General features: G+C 35.8%; 3 protein-coding genes across 5 annotated transcripts; 2 read left to right on the top strand and 1 right to left on the bottom strand.

Annotated features, from left to right (window-relative positions):
- Positions 1–269: 269 nt before the first annotated feature.
- Positions 270–3610, top strand: LOC110414409 (uncharacterized). The gene is made up of 3 exons (XM_021425584.2): positions 270–503; positions 1642–2519; positions 2746–3610. Exons 2-3 carry the CDS (start codon positions 1666–1668, stop codon positions 3212–3214), a joined length of 1323 nt encoding a protein of 440 aa, XP_021281259.1. The 5' UTR covers positions 270–503; positions 1642–1665; the 3' UTR covers positions 3215–3610.
- Positions 3611–5757: 2147 nt separating this feature from the next.
- LOC110414034 (fiber) lies at positions 5758–8190 on the top strand. Its single transcript, XM_021425092.2, has 3 exons — positions 5758–6040; positions 6943–7025; positions 7887–8190. Exons 1-3 carry the CDS (start codon positions 5962–5964, stop codon positions 7914–7916), a joined length of 192 nt encoding a protein of 63 aa, XP_021280767.1. The 5' UTR covers positions 5758–5961; the 3' UTR covers positions 7917–8190.
- Positions 8191–8928: 738 nt separating this feature from the next.
- Positions 8929–11198, bottom strand: LOC110414033 (uncharacterized protein At4g00950). 3 transcript variants are annotated; one of them, XM_021425088.2, is made up of 2 exons: positions 10170–11198; positions 8929–9422 (listed from the first exon to the last, which is right to left on the bottom strand). In XM_021425088.2, exons 1-2 carry the CDS (start codon positions 10821–10823, stop codon positions 9327–9329), a joined length of 750 nt encoding a protein of 249 aa, XP_021280763.1. In that variant the 5' UTR covers positions 10824–11198; the 3' UTR covers positions 8929–9326. The 3 variants fall into 3 exon arrangements, with proteins under 3 accessions (XP_021280763.1, XP_021280765.1, XP_021280764.1); XM_021425090.2 differs by having other exon boundaries at positions 8929–9418; positions 10170–11191; XM_021425089.2 differs by having other exon boundaries at positions 8929–9401; positions 10170–11157.
- Between the last annotated feature and the right edge of the window lie 4978 nt (positions 11199–16176).

Below are 16176 nucleotides of genomic sequence, written 5' to 3'. Positions count from 1 at the left end.
CATAGCACCTCTTATCTCGTACCTCTTGATTGGGACCCGCTACCAACCCGCTTGATCTCCTTATCACCCTAACCATCCGCCACGTGTACCTTCACTCGCGCACCCCCACCGACTCACCGCACGCTACTGAATTTAGAGTATAAGAACCACCCTACTAATGGGCATGGCTAGAGGACCTCCACGAAAATGACAAGTCAACATCTGAACTGAAACGCTGTCGTTCTACTTCATCCCCCTTGCTTTGATGAATAAAATGCTGTAAAAATTTTGTGCAGCGAAAAAAGGACGGATATGAAAGTCTGGTAACTGGAAACTAAAACCAAAAAGCCTGACACAAGTAAACGAATAAAACAACACTGTGTTTCTCTACATGAGTCTCGTGCTCTTGGATTCCTTTCATTCCTTGAAATTAAACGGTTTCTTGTACCTTTAATTCTCTCTAATTATACTAGATCTTTGCAATTCCCACTTACCCATCTCTTTTCGATCCTGCAGGTTTCTGGGTTTGTGCTCTTTCTCGTTGATAATCTCTTATCCTTTTTGTTACTTGATTGATTATAGCTTATTTGTGCTGCCTTCTTTTCTCATTTTTGCTTATTTGGTATCTTTTAGTTTGTTGAATTATGTTAGATTATTCAACTTTGTCGCATGCACCGTTAAATCTTCTTATCCACGTGGACTTTTGTTGTTCTGGTTCTTTAATTTATGGGTTGTTCTTTCTTTTCTTCTTCCTTTCTGTTTTATTTTCATTTATCCACCATTTTATGGTAGTTACCGGCGGTTGTTTTCGATGGTTGTTGAATTTTGTTGTATGTTTCTTTAGTAGTGACAATAATAGAATTATTAGATTTTTCCCTTTGTTTTTTTATTGTAACTTTCATTTTATAACTTCCTAAAGGCAATCTGCTTACAATTTTTGTAAATCGAGTTTATTGCTGTGGGATTGTTTCAGTAAGTATGATGTGCAGTTAAGAGTTTGGAATTTACATTGTATATTTTTGCCCTCTTTTTATCTGCTTTGTACTGTTTACATGTTATGTTGATCTCATGAAGCTGGTATCTGAATAACTGGGGGATGTAACTGAACTTTACTTGAGATGAATGAGAGTGGGTTAAAGTCAACTTTGAAGTTTAATTAAGTCTTAATCAGGATTTGTCTAGAATAAACCCTTCATGACGGGTTTATCTGATTGTCTCGGCCTGATTTTGCAACTATATGGTTTCTGTGTTTTAAATTGATGTAGTGAGTTAATTATAGATCTGCCACTTCCCATTTTAGTTCTCTATTTCAGGCATGAGAAGTCATCAGATATGCTTATTTGTTCAGATTGTGAAGTATGTATGATGGTTGAACTTTTGTGTAGCTTTTATGGGGACAAGGACAAGGATTATCTGTTATTTCTTTAGTAACCATTGGTAGAACTTTTTAAGATTTCCAATATCGTTAGTGTTTGTTTTGACTGGTATCTGTATGTATTTGGATTGGTGTTTTATTTATGTATTTGTCAACTTATAAAGTGATTTTTATCAATCAAATTTAGTTGGCTGGTTATTTGGTGTCTGATTTAGTGAAGCACAAGGTTATAAGTTTTTCTTACTTATCTAGCATTCTCATTTGTAACAAGTGGTTATTTCCAACAGCTAAATGTGTCGAAGACGAGAGTAATGGCAGCAGCTGAAGCAAGGGCTGTCTGGCAAAGAACAGCTAATCGTTGCTTTGTCCAAGAAGATGCCAAAAGAGCTCCCAAGTTAGCTTGCTGCCAATCATCATCTTCATCTAAACAGGCTGATTCAAGCCCCACCGGTGCAGCAGATGCGTGTGATCACCCTGCAGTAGGTTTCATGCCTCTCAACAGGAGCCCTTCCTATTCCAATTTACCTCCTGATATGAGGTGGTGGCTTCAGCTGCAGCCTAGCTATGGACCTCAAAAGGGTTTAACAAGTGAGCAGTTACATGCCTTAGAGGATGACGTGGAAAGTTTGAAAGCTGAAATTAAATCTCCCTCCAAAGTAAGTGGAGTTCATCTGCAGGATGCACAAGCTGCTACAGGTGTTGACAGGAATAGTGACAAAGGATATTCTCTTGATTCAACAGAGATAGTAAAAAACTATGAATTTTTGGAGATGGAATCTGTTGAATGCCCAGTTTTCAAAAAAACGAATGACTTATGCTATGATCCAGAGTCCCCCTGGGTTGAAGGTGGGAAGGGTGAGCCATGGTGGCGCACAACAGATAAAGACGAACTGGCCTCCTTGGTTGCGCAAAAGTCATTGGACTTTATTGAGAATTGTGATCTTCCCCCACCTCAGAAGATGCATGTGAGGAGGTACTCACATGCATGTTCTGGTTCTTCTGACGGTGATGAAGTATCTTCTTTGGCATGGAAGTCCCAAACAGGCCCTATTCCCAGACCAATTGTGAATTCACAGGCCTTTACTGATTCTGTAAGAACACATGGAAGATTGATGTCTTCAGTTGGCGAAGGGAAGATCCAATGTGCTTCTGACACATCATTCAGGTATTTATTTTTTAATGCTTTAAGTAGTTGTTTTATTGATCCATTTTCTTAATTCTCGGAATGGATTAGTTAAAAAAAGGTTCAGATAGGAACAGTTTGCTTAAATGGATTCTTGGATGAACATTGCCTTGCATCTCGAGCTGACCAATTAAAAGGACCAATTAAAAGGATAAAACTATTAACTTGGCTTTGTTTGTTCTTCTTTATTTGACTTGCATTCATATAGTACAACTAAAGAGGATACTGTGGAGCAAGTTACCGAGTCTGATCCTACTAAGGCTCAGCTACTTGAAGCACTTTGTCACTCACAAACACGTGCAAGAGAAGCTGAGAAGGCAGCAAAGCAAGCCTATGCAGAGAAGGAACATGTCATCAAGCTGTTCTTTAAGCAAGCATCACAACTCTTTGCCTACAAACAGTGGTTCCAAATCCTGCAGCTGGAAGCCCTTTATGTCCAGATCAAGAATAATGAGCAGCCAGTCTCCACTCTCTTCCCTACAGTCCTTCCATGGACACCCTACAACAGTAGGAAATTGCGGAAGAGCTGGCAAAAGACTGGAAAAGCTAGACGAGTGAAGAATGGCCAACCTAGACCAGACATAACCAAGTATGCTGTTGCTTTTGCTTTGGGACTGAGTCTTGTTGGTGCTGGTTTGCTGTTGGGATGGACTGTGGGGTGGATGTTGCCTTTCTAGACAATTAACAAAGTTTCAACCTAATCCCCTTGCTGCGGGAAAGATTGTTTTGTGACAAAAGAATGATCAAATTATATTTATTTTCCGTATGTAAGGTTTTTTGGTCACTTAATTTTACATGTATTAGCCCCTGTATATTGTATGAGTAGTTTTTCACTTTTCCTTAGTTGTATTATTTGTAGGTCTCTGTCTGAAAAGTAGTGTACTTGGGTGTGTAGATGATTTGGTGGGCTGTTGTGCATATATTGGGTGAAAATGTCCTTAGACAAAGTATCTCATGAAATTTCTCTTCGGTAAATTTATCAATGTGATGGGAAATTTGTTCAGTGTCAATTAATTGAACAGTTGCGGATTCTAAATCCAATCTTATCCAAGTAACTGGTTTAATGGTTTTTATTTCATGTATGTTAATTTGCAAACAGGTGCGTAATTCTGAAGGTAAGTTAGACATCAGATGTGAGAAATGATGTCCTAAATCATAGTGATTCAAAAGGTTTAGACAATGATATAATAAGATCTTTAATGTTTATTATTTTTTTTTCTTTTTTCAAATTTCAAACCATTTGGCACAATCTTAAGATTTTAGACGAATGTGCTAATGTCATTTCACCATTACTCTCTCTTAAGGGTTAATTTGATAGGGTGTATGGTGTGCCTGTATACAAATTTTTCAAAATCGTTTTACTTGTTTCATACGAAATTGAAATATGTTATTTATTTGTTTTAAAACGTTTGACGTGATATTTTTCTCCATTTAATTAGATAATGATTTTTGAAACGTTTGACATGATATTTTCTTCCGTTTAATTTGAAGACACTCTCACCGACATCAACAAGTTTACTTGTCTTCATTTTGGAGATGCTTGACGTGAGTTAGGTCCACTTTGATATTACTTTACTATAAGATTATTATCCTCGCTTTAAAGGTTAACATAATAGAATGTATAGCATTCATGCTTTAAAACTTTGAAAGATCCTTAATTGTTTGATATGAATTGAAACAATTTATTTACTTTTTTTGAAATGCCCGAGATGACTCTAACACATATTTAGACTTAATAGAACAAATTTATTGATATTTACCCTATTAACCCTATATAAGATTAGATAAAACAAGTTATTAGAATATTGGCTAAATGCTCATATTTAGAACATTTGTGTATTTTTTCAATTAAGGACCAAACGTTTCAATTGTAATAATTAAGGGTCAAAAGTTTTCGATTCTTTATAATTAAGGGCTAAATTAACAGGTGGATGGAACGTATATCACACACGATAAAAAATCGCGTGAGCTGATGGCATGGCAGCTCAAAAATATATTCAAAATATTTATTACACAGCATGTTGAGAAATGTTATTATTACTTTTTATGCAAAAAATGTTGTTAACATCATGTTGAAAAATGTAATGTTACACATTATATTTTAAAATTTAATTGTTACACTACAAATTGAAATGATTGTTATAAATCATGTTGAAAATGTATTTATTATACTCTGTTGAAAATTTAGTTGTTACATGTCATGTTGAAAAATATAGTTGTTATACATTTTATTAAATATTTAGTTATTATACGTTATGTTGAAATTTAATTATTACACGACAAAAAATCACATGAGCTGATGACATAGCAGCTAAAAATATTTTCTTAATATTTGTTACACAATATGTTGGGAAATCTTATTGTTATTTTTTTGTGCAAAAAATATTGCTAACGTCATGTTGAAAAATGCAATGTTACATGTCATACTCTAAAATTTAGTTATTATACGTCAAGTTGAAAATAATTATTACATATCATGTTAAAAATATAATTATTACACGTCATATTAAAAATTTAGTTATTACATATCATGTTAAAAATGTAGTTATTATACGTCATATTAAAAATTTAGTTATTAGACGTCATGTTGAAAAATATAATTATTACACATCATGTTGAAGATTTGGTTGTTACATGTTATATTGAAAATTCCGTTGTTGCATCTCATATTGAAAATTTTAGTTATTACATATCATGAAAATTTATCACATATTATGTTAAATATTTAGTTATTATACGTTATGTTAAATGTTTAATTGTTACACGTCATGTTAAATAATTTAATTGTTACATGCTATGTCATAATTTAAACCGTTTTAACTTAATAATAAATATTTTCTGATTAAATTATATTTTCGTATCTTACATAACGAGACGCTTTAGAAAAGATTTTTTGATAAAAATTCAAATCAGTATCCACGTTATACGCGTCTTACATGCGATAAACACCTTTCACCTTAATCCTTAATTATAAAAAATCAAAAAACGTTTGATATTTAATTTTTACAATTGAAACATTTTACCATAAATTAACAAAATTAAACATTTAGTCTAGAATATTCATTCATGTTTTGGTTTTTTTTGCCAAAATTCTACAGCTTTCATTCATTCTGTTTTACCCTTTTACCCTCGTTAGATAATGGCAACATCTAGTCCCACAAGCTTAGGGGTTGATCATAATTTCAAACGATAAAAGGGGTTCTTTGTGGACAATGAAAAGAAAAATAAAACACCAGGACGTTCACATCCTTTCGGGTACCCGACTCGAACCCAAATTTCCTGTTGATTTGATTTCCTAGAACTAAAAGAGCTGGATCCGATCCATTTGATACTCTGGGCATCCGTCAAAGAAAACAGGGCTGCTTTTCGAATAGAAGAATAGGAGAAGTGAAGGCAGTAAGAGCAGGGAAAATCGATTAGAGAGATGGCGGTGATGGAGAAGCTGAAGATATTCGTGGTGCAAGAGCCAGTTGTCGCAGCTTCTTGCCTCATCGCTGGTGTTGGTAAGCTTTCGTCCTCATTTTTGATTAATCCCTCTCTTTCTTTAATCTGATGAATCATCCGCTGCATTATCAAGTTGTTTTTATGGGTTTCTTCATTACTAATCCTCTAGCTTTATGCTTTTTGGTTATTTAATGATGTGATATTAGGGAAAGCATCATTAGGAGATTTTTTGTTTGGCAATGGTTTTCATGACCGATTTGCGGATGTAGGGTTTTATAAGCCAATTCAGAATCGTCTCTTCTTTTAATGAAAAGATGTTTTCTTTGTCTTGAATTAATTTAAATTTCTTATGAGGGATTCTTCCCAATTTTGATTGTGTGATGGTAGTTACTGTCTGGTTAGATTCCGCGGTGTAGCTGTAGAGGAATCAAATTGAAATGCTTTGGATAATATATTTCTTTGATAAAATTTATGTCCTTTGAGTATGTCATGGGTAGCATTGCCAAGATTCCTGAAATTCAATTCATAAGTTATGTATGATTAGTACATATATGTCATGAAACTAAGGATTCTAAATCTGACATGATGCATAAACTGGGAGCGTTCTATTTGGGAAGCCACTGTGATTGAAGTAATAATGTGTGTCATAATCAAACAAATGGGGGTAAGTTAAGTTGGGAATTGGGAGCACACAAAAATGTAACAATTAGTAAATGAATTCATATGAGAGTGAGTTTTCAGAGTTGCTTGTATGAGTCTATCTTGAAGTGAAAATGACATGGAGTTTCATCATTCTTTTTCTTTATACTGTCACGGTTGAATTTGGGTTTCCTCTTGTTTCTTCAATTTTGCATTATAATGGTCCTCTTATCTCCTTTCTGAGACTTTTCTTTTTCTCTTTTTGTAAAGCAGATATTTTATCTTATTTGCTGTCAGCTTACTCAGTTTGTAAAAAATGCAGGTCTCTTCCTACCAGCTGTTGTAAGGCCCATTCTAGATTCCTTAGAATCATCAAAGCAAGTTCGTCAGCCTGCCTTAAGTGATGTAAGTATAGCATTAGCAACATGCTCCTTGTTGTAGTCTTTAGGACATTTGTTGTTTGTTAGTGTTTGAGAATTTATCTACTAACTGTAAATTGGGTTAGACATGTCACTTAAGAGAAGTTTTGAGACTGTTTTCTCTGTGACAGAGAAGAATATCATTTAATCAAGATCCTAGTAACTGGGTAATTTTTTCTTTTGATATTTGAATTTCAACTTTATGCCTGCAGTGTTAAGACTAACACCTATTGGAAAGCGGTGGATGTTTACAGCATTCAATGACAAGGGTTCTCTTTTAGTTCAGATGCTGCAATTGATACCCTTCCATAACTGAGAACACCACATTCTGGCTGCACTAGTTGATCTTGGTTAATTTTACCTTGTTCTAGCTCGATGAGAAATTTGATTTTAATGATCCTTTGTAACTGTATTGTAGGTGGAAAGTATGTACCTTTTTCTCATCTAGGTATAAGGTTTGATTAGTATCAAAGAAGGGGAAAAAGATGGTCAATATTGCCAAGATCACTGCATAAGTTCTTGCAGACTGTCTTTGTGCTTTTGTGTATATGATCAGCCTTAGTATTAGCTTTTATTATCTGACTATTCTTTTCATTAATGTATCTCTTTGGAAAAGGATACTCTGGTCTTGATTGGCGTTGTTGTTGCCATGCCTATGAAATAGACCAGGAACATAAGATCACTATGATGTACTCCAAAATTCTTTAGAGTTTGGATATCAAAGCTTTGGAACATGCTAAGTGGAGCAGTGAACACTCCCAGAGGAAATTTCCAGCCTTGTTTATGCTTCTTGTGTTCTACTTTTCTGTTATCATTTTTAACATATTGATGTGCTCCATTTTTGCAGGTGGTCGCAGGTGTGACTGGTAAAAAGTAGGGTTGATGTCATTAATGGATTGAAAAGTGGGAAAACTTCAAATGTAGCTGATAATCAGTGGCGAAATAAACCTTACTTTTAAATTGGGAACTCTTAAAGAGTGACTTGTGCCTTCAACATCATGTTTAGTATGAGAATTTGAGTGTTATTTTGTTTTGATTTTCGGTAGTCGAGGATTACTCAAAGCATGGATAATTCATTTCAGAGTGGAATATGGCATCTTCTGCTTAATTTGCTTCCCTACAATTGAAGTTCATTCTGTGGTTGATTTGCATCCTGTATGCCTTTTTTTTTGTAAACTTATAGGCAGTAACAATGTGCAGATGATGTTGAAAACATGGTTAGTCTGAACCATGGAAAGCATTTTTCAAATATCGTTATTGCAATACAATATGGGATATGCGAAGGAGTACAATACGGGCAATTGGCGACCTCATTCTTTTGTCAGTTCCTTCGTGATGCCGGGTTATAGGCTACAATCTGCAAATGGGTAGTATGAAATATATTGTTAGTATTGCAAAGGCAATCACATCATTTTAGGAATTGTTTTTTCATTAGATTAATTTTCAAGAAGTCTTAATCTTACAGACCAATAAATAGTGTTAACGAAGTTCAGTTAGGCTTCTTTAAGGAGGTCTAGGTCATGAAGAGCAGCTAGAAAACACGTTCTCTGTTTATGGGCAAGGATTGGTTCTTTGCCGAGACGTACCAAAACCCTGCCATGGGGGGGTACTCGATGGTTCAAGGTAGTAGACTAGTAGAGTTGACTAAGTCAGAGTCAGAGTGCATATCCCTCCGGTTTCTGAGGCAGTAGGGGCATTGCCAAATACCGGTAGAAGCCACGTCCTGCCCTTCTCTAACACCCTCCGACCTCGGATTCCCCAACCGTGAACATAATTGGGCCTTAAATGCTGTTTGAGTGAGTCTTCTGTCGGGCTGCCCCCAATATAAAGACAAAGAAGAACGGAAAGGCAATGATGACAACAAACTAGAGCTAGTAATTCGTAAATGGTAAAGATTGGAATGATACGCTAGATTGTTTCATTTTCCTAAATAGCTAAGCCATAAATTCCACATCCTTACAAACGTTCCCACATCCCAGTGTCCATGGAATGATGGCCTGTTGGTACATTTATTGCTGCTATATATCCAGGCCACCAAAGTCTGAAAACTTTGACATTGATTTACATGCAAAAGATTTAAAAGATCGCTGCCATAGCCAGACCTATCCAAAAACTTAGCTGAATGCCGCCCCACAACTAGAGAAGAAAAACAAAGTATAATGGGCTTAGCTATATTACATTTGATTAGTTATTTACATTCACAATAAAAACATCAACCTGCTGATTTGGATTGCAATGCTGCAGGTAATTAACTGTTTGTGTCGTCGGGTGCCTAGAGAAAAAAAAATCAGCCCAATAGTCCATCCTTCTTTTCCCTTTTACTCCATGGAACAATTTGCTTTAAGCCTTCATAAATACTTGCCTGTAATGCCCAACAAACTTTCTTGAATGTTGTGGAACAAAAACTGAATTACAAAGCTTTATTGAACGAGGAACAAAATGAAATCAAGAGAAGAGTTAGATGAAGAGTTTCAAAAGAATAGATTGGCCACAAACAAATCTACTTGAAGAGGCACATTATTGTAAAGTCAATAGTTTTAGAGTTTAAATATCCTTCAATGCTAATTGAAGCATATAACAAAAGAGATGGGAATTAAAGCTCCCAAAATGCTTTCCCCTAATGAGAAAAAACACAGATTGAAACTCAAAAGTAAAGCGAAAATGAGGTAGGCGCCTACAACTTTAGAAAATTTCTTTGGGGCGTTTAATTCTAGCCAGGTCCCTCCTACGGCAAACAAAGCTTGCCCACCACACCCAAGGCTAATTTTATCAAGCAATCTACGCCTACCGTAGCAAAAAATAATTGATCTTGATCCATCATTTACCCCATTTCTGGTTATATATGATTTACCTAATTCAAGGGAACAGACTTGGATTTAACTTAACATTATAATACACAATCACAGGAAGGAAATTTATTGCTGTGTATTGTTAATGTCTCTCTAAAATTAAGTGAGTTATCAGTGATAAATAAGCAAAATGATCATAAGAAGAAGTAAAAAAGATTTTAGACTAGAGGAAGAAACGGTGTGTATGTCAGTATTCTTGATGAAAACTAAATATGAAGCATAACAGCATCCCTTCAAGGCTCAAAGACTGCAAATATGCAAAGAAAACGAGAGAAACTTACCCAGAAGTGGGACTTGGAATGAGAGAGACTAGGGAAGCTGCCAACCCTTCTAATTCTTGTGATCTTAACACTGGTGCTGCTACTGCTTTCTTCCCCTTCTCTGCAGCATTCACTCTCTCTATCCCCAGAAGATGGGAAGACATAACTGTTTCCACCAACTTCTCTTCTAGCCTTCAAGGCCCTTCTCCTCCAAGAACCAAGAAAACCCTTCTCTTTGTACCCTCTCTTGCTAAGAACCATGGTATCAAGGTGCACCATCTCAGGACTACAACTGCCGGCTCGGAAAGACCCATAACACTCACTTGCCATTCTGAAAGAGGAAGACTGAAGTCTAGCCCTTCCCCTGTAAGGGCCTTCCAAGACTGTGGTGGGCGAGGGGAGTTTATCTGTGATCTGGGCATCCAGTAGCAACCTCGGAGGCAGTTCCAGGCACTTTTGAGCAAAGTCATTGGGGTTAGAAAAAATAGTGGCGAGTGTGGTGCAAGGTTTGGGCTTTCCCGGTTCCTCTTCCCAGCGGAATGGGACCGAGGCTAAGGCGTGTAATGGTGGGGTTAACATCCCTGATCTTTCTGGTGACAACATGTGTGCATGTGAAGCTGAAAACAGCGGTAGCTTTGGTATGTAGCTTGACTCTTTCTCTGCCTCAGATCCCATGATTTCTTTCTCTCTGTCTCGCTCTCTCTTTCTCTTCCTCTGCTTATCTATCTAATCCAATGTCTATTATAAGGAGTGGGGATAGGTTTTTTGTAGCGTATGAAAAGGGCAGACAAAGAGGAGAGGAGAGGAGAGGAAGGTCCTTGGGGAGAAAAAAGCCAGCCTTTTAAGTCGATCACTAGTCACTATCTTCAAAGAGCAAGGATTATTCGATGGCCGTTCTTATATTTTTGCTATGAGCTCTCAACTTGGCCATGATCTTGCCATGCTATCCAAAATGTTAAGAGACTTGAAATACAAGCTTTAGATAGTAAAATGGGTTCCAACTAAATAGAGTAATCAGTGAATAATAGGAAATGAATTGTGTCATTGCTGAATAGGAAATGAATTGTGTGATTGCTATTCATCAAAAGAGAAAAAATCGCATTACTCCTTCTAATTGATAAGTTGGAATTAAGACTAGCATAATCAATAGGTTAACCTAATCATTAAGCACTAAAGTAATAACATACCTTGATTGCGTATCCCTTTAAAAGATCTTGACTAAGGACCGTACCTACCCTCCCATTTTAAATTGAAATAAAAGGTCAAGAAGAAACACAAGGTTAAACAATCAACAGTGAAAGCACTAAAGCAAGAATCCACTTTGCGGTGATCTCAGCTTTCTCCAACTGTTCCTGGTTTCCCTTTCATTCAAATGAAGAGATGTGGCAACCTGAAGAAATTTGGGGAAATAAAGTTTGACCAATAGGAAGGCTTGTGTGCAAGCAACTAGTGTAGTCTCGAGCCCATCTGATTGTAGCTGGAAGTTCATTGGATGCCACCTTGACATGGTCCAGAGGGAGAAGAGAACCACTAGCCCCTTTTTCTCTTTCTTCTTTTTTTCAGAACCGGGCTTGTTTTGGACTTTACTTGATCAAGAAATGCCCCTTCAGACAAGTAATTCTTCTTTGCCACCAAATTTCAGCATATCCCCTTTTGTGCACACGCATGTTGAATCTTGAATATCATCACCAAATATAAGAAAAATGGGTCCTTTAATCACATATTTGTAACTAAATTTGGTTAAACACAATATTCACTTTGACCAAAGAAAATAACAAGAAACGAGAGTGAGGGAGAAGGGGATGGAAAGACCATTATTCCATTATTCATCTCCTGAGTTACAAGCTGAACGGAAAATTGATCAGTGTTCAATAATGCACTATGTATAATCAATAGATGTACGACCCTTGAAAAGTTAGAAACAAGTGAGAAACGGCCTGAAAACCTTGGATTGTAAGCGTATAATTTGCACAAAATATACGATTAGATACGAGTCAAACTGTGTCAAAAACCTCAGGTATCGATTATTACATGATTGTCTGGTTCGGACAATATTGCCAGATGTCTATGTTTCTTCTCCAACAAGTTTGGCGGATCAAATATCAAGCCTGAGTTGGACAGGTTTTTGAGGTTTTGAAACTGATTGTTGTTCCATTTTGCAGCACATGCTAGGAAAACAATACCATGTTTCAGTTTCATGCTCTAATTGAAAATGTCTTTATTGTGGAGAACAAAATTGACAGCCTTAATTGCCTTGATTTGGTGTTGAATCCCCATGACCTGAGCCAATTTTGATGCTAGCTTTTAATTGTAGTCGGTAACTTTGGCTGAGGTCTAGTGGTAGTAGAAAACTAGAAAACAGTTAGGCTTAATCACTTTACAGGTGAGGTAGCAAAAAAGAGAACAAAAAGGGCAGATGGAGGATTCAGGGAGAGGAAGCTAGGCCAGCTTAATCAGCTACCAGCCGCTGCTAATGCAGAAGTCAAAAAGGGTGAAAGCAGAAGCACTCAGCGATAATGATTTTCAATACGAGAGCAGGGTTGTTGAAAGCCCAATGGAAAAGTAACCCATCTCTCCTTTGACTTTGAGAACCATCAAATATTATCAATCTTTCACCCACCCAAGTCTTCCTGGCTCCCATTTTCCTTTTCACTATCTTTAAAGCCGTGTTCCTTACAGAATCCTCTTTTGAAGTTTTGAGCCCTTGGACAAAAACATTGTCGAATGGGGTAAACGAAAGGGACAGATAGAGCCCAAGGGATTACCCTTTGCACTTTGATGTCAAAAGGAAGGTTGCAATTCTAAAGAAAACTTAAAAGAACATCTCCTCCTACTTCTTTGAATTGCCGTGCTATATATAAAGACTTTAGGCTTTTGCCTCAACGGCCAAGCATCTTCATTTTCTACCAAGATCTTGGTATCCTAATGACTACTAAAAGAGCTGATTGAGGGATTGTCATACTTCAATTCTAGATAAAAGTTAAAACTCTACTCTCCCAACTTGATTATGTAGAAAAACTAAAGAAAAAAACCCTACAATCCGCCATTCTCAGTTTCTCATCTAAAAGGTCATGTCCCATAAGCAAACCTAGTCATGCCAACAGTAAAGGTAAAAGTGGCCTCACATGGAGGATTATTTTATGCTTGGACAAATGGAAAACAGGTCTACAAAAGCAAAGAAAGAAAAGGCAAAAAAGAGATACAATTTTGATGAATTTTTAGTGATTGAGAAATGGGTTCAATCTACAGTTGTTTATTGTTCCATCATGAAAGGACCATAGTTGGTAAAGAGAGGGTTGATCACCACGCATTATTTTGTAATCCTAGTTCCAACTTGATGCAGCAAAGGGCTTCTGTCTAATACAACTAAAACTTGCTAAAGCAAATAATCATGGCTATTATTCAGTCACTAAATTGGAAGGAGAATGATTAAAGGGTCGAAGAAAAATGCCACTAGCCCTATAAAGCAACAATACAACAACTACTCTTGTATATTTCACTCTTTCTTTCTTCTTTTTTTTTTTTTTTATTTTGTGCTTTGGTTTGTTTTCCTTATTAATTATCAGGCACATGCTGAATACATCTCTCTCATTTGCACCGACAAGTCTCTGCAAGCACTGAACAGCCTCTAGTGCTACACAAGAAGATGATCATTAATTACCCGAATAATTTATTGAAAGTGACTTTGAAAAAATAATGGCCAAAACCATATGCATATCAAGATAGCGTGGTTTATAGGGTGATTGGTCCTTTTTGTGAGACCTTCATCTATTATAGCAAAAAGAGACCATGATTCATGAATTAGCCACACCTTATCAATTCCCAAATTCCAACATCTTCCATCCAGAATTTCAACACTAAACCAAATGTCAAATTCCCCCTTCTTATTTGTCTGTTGGAGAGCTCCTTTCTGGGGGTGTAGTCAACTCAAGATTTTTCTGCCTGGAATGTTGCCTTGGGACATCAGATGCATATCCCAAAGCTTGAATGAACTATAAGCAAAACCTATTCAAGCCACAACTCTCTTCATAATTGGATTCTTACCATACAATTATTTGAGCATGTATCCAGTAATGCCCCCCAAATATATAATAAAACTTTTGACTATGATTTTTAGAAATGGTTTTTAGAAATATATAATCCCGTACATTGAAATTAACAACTAAACGGGAATATATATTTTAAAATTGATCAATTACAATCACGAATTGTTTGAGATTCATTAAAAATTTTTATAAAAGCTTACACTTACAAATGATGGAATTAATATATAATTATAATAAAAAAAATTACAAATGAAATATTCCCCTAGAAGAGATCCTGACGCTACCGGCTTCAATTAGGTATGTTTCCTTGCTGTTGTGGAGATAATTAAGCTGTGAGGAAGGCATGCCCAGTCTGCATCTACTGGGGATCCTGAAACTCCTGCCCTGTGATGTTTTTGACTTTAGGTTGGTTAATATTATTAGCGTCAGTTTCTTATTTACAGGGGAGTGGGAGAAATTGTTTGGTTCAGGGGGACCGTCGTTTTTGTAGGTCCATTTTGCTTTTGCTACAGGGGTTTTTTGAGACTCTGTGGAAAGGAGGATTAAGTGGAAATGTTGGGGAGGGATACCCGTTGGTAGAAAATGGGAATGCCAACCAATTCTTTTTGAACTCCATTTTGTATCCTGTTTTGTACTTTGAAAAGGGGAGGCTCCATTCACCCCCTTTAATGCAATCTCATGAATGCTTTTCAAAAAACATATGGGTCACCATTGACCCATAACTAGTAATCCATTGGGCCCATCGGTAATGGCCTTACAACAGGTCTACCAATTACAAATATCATCCAGGTAAGGTCTATAGAGAAGAGGCCCAGAAATTGGCCCAATGAAGAACAAAATAATATGGTCTGGGCTCTAGCCATTGGGTCGACTTTAACAATTGGGCTTCTTTGGATGAAGAAACTAGGCCACCATTTCTTTTGACCGAATGAACCCCCTTTATGTTAAAGTAGTGTCTTTCCTAGTTTCTTCACGTACAGTGTTGTATTCATAAATTAAATATGGAATTATTGTTATAATAAGAATGAAAATTACATAAAATGTTTTTTTTTTCTTTGAAGAAATGAATAAATTACTTCAACTATCCAAATTAAAAAAGAAAAAAAGAAAACGAATTTACCCTTTCTACGAAAAGTGCTGACATATGTATTCCTTCTACAATGGGCGAACCATTTTATGTTAATTGTTTATAGTCTTATGAAATTTTATTATTATACTCTTTGATTACACAGATGGGGCTTCAGGAAAGAAAAGGACGTTCATAAACATTTCCAACATCAACATGTTAACAATGGCAGACCCGTTTCCTTGTTCCTTCCATAGTCGTTGCCTAGACAAGTCGCCGTTGATTGTTTGTATGCAAATCCTTTGCTTGATTTCCAATTCTTCTTCATTGATGTTTTTTTTATATATAAAGATATAGGCCACAAAAGTATATGTAGCTTCCTTCAATTTCCAAGCCAATTTCCCTTCCCTTTCCTATTTTTAACAAAAAGAAAATAACTATTAGCATGTTTGGTTGGTGGAATTGCTAAACCATTCCTTCTTTATTCTCAAGGAATTTTGATTCATTTATTTGGTTGAGAAATAGTCCAAGGAATAGCCATTCCTATGGAATGTCTATTCTTCAAAATCCTTTAAAATTAAGGAATAGTTAATACCATCCTCCCCTATGGTATTAGCTATTCCATAGTTTGAGGAATAAACTCAAAAAATCATAAAGATCAAAATACCTTTTTACAAGTTTGAAAAATTATAACTCTATTTATATAAAATATTATTTTTTTTCTCTCTCATTTTCCTCTTCCTGGATTCCAACTTTTAATAAAATACTAATAATTTAAAATAATAAAATTAAATTATAAATAAAATATTTATATTTATATTATAATTTATTAATAAAATAAATTATAAATTATTCCTATTTAAAAAATAAATAAGCATAATATCATTTAAATTATATATAAAATATTAATAAATAA

This window comes from Theobroma umbraticum, unplaced genomic scaffold (assembly GCF_002168275.2).
Source record: "Theobroma umbraticum cultivar Fairchild unplaced genomic scaffold, ASM216827v3 scaffold_4.1, whole genome shotgun sequence".
NCBI lineage: Eukaryota > Viridiplantae > Streptophyta > Magnoliopsida > Malvales > Malvaceae > Theobroma > Theobroma umbraticum.
The sequence above is the reverse complement of the archived record's forward strand: the minus strand, read 5'-3'. Positions and strand labels throughout refer to the sequence as shown.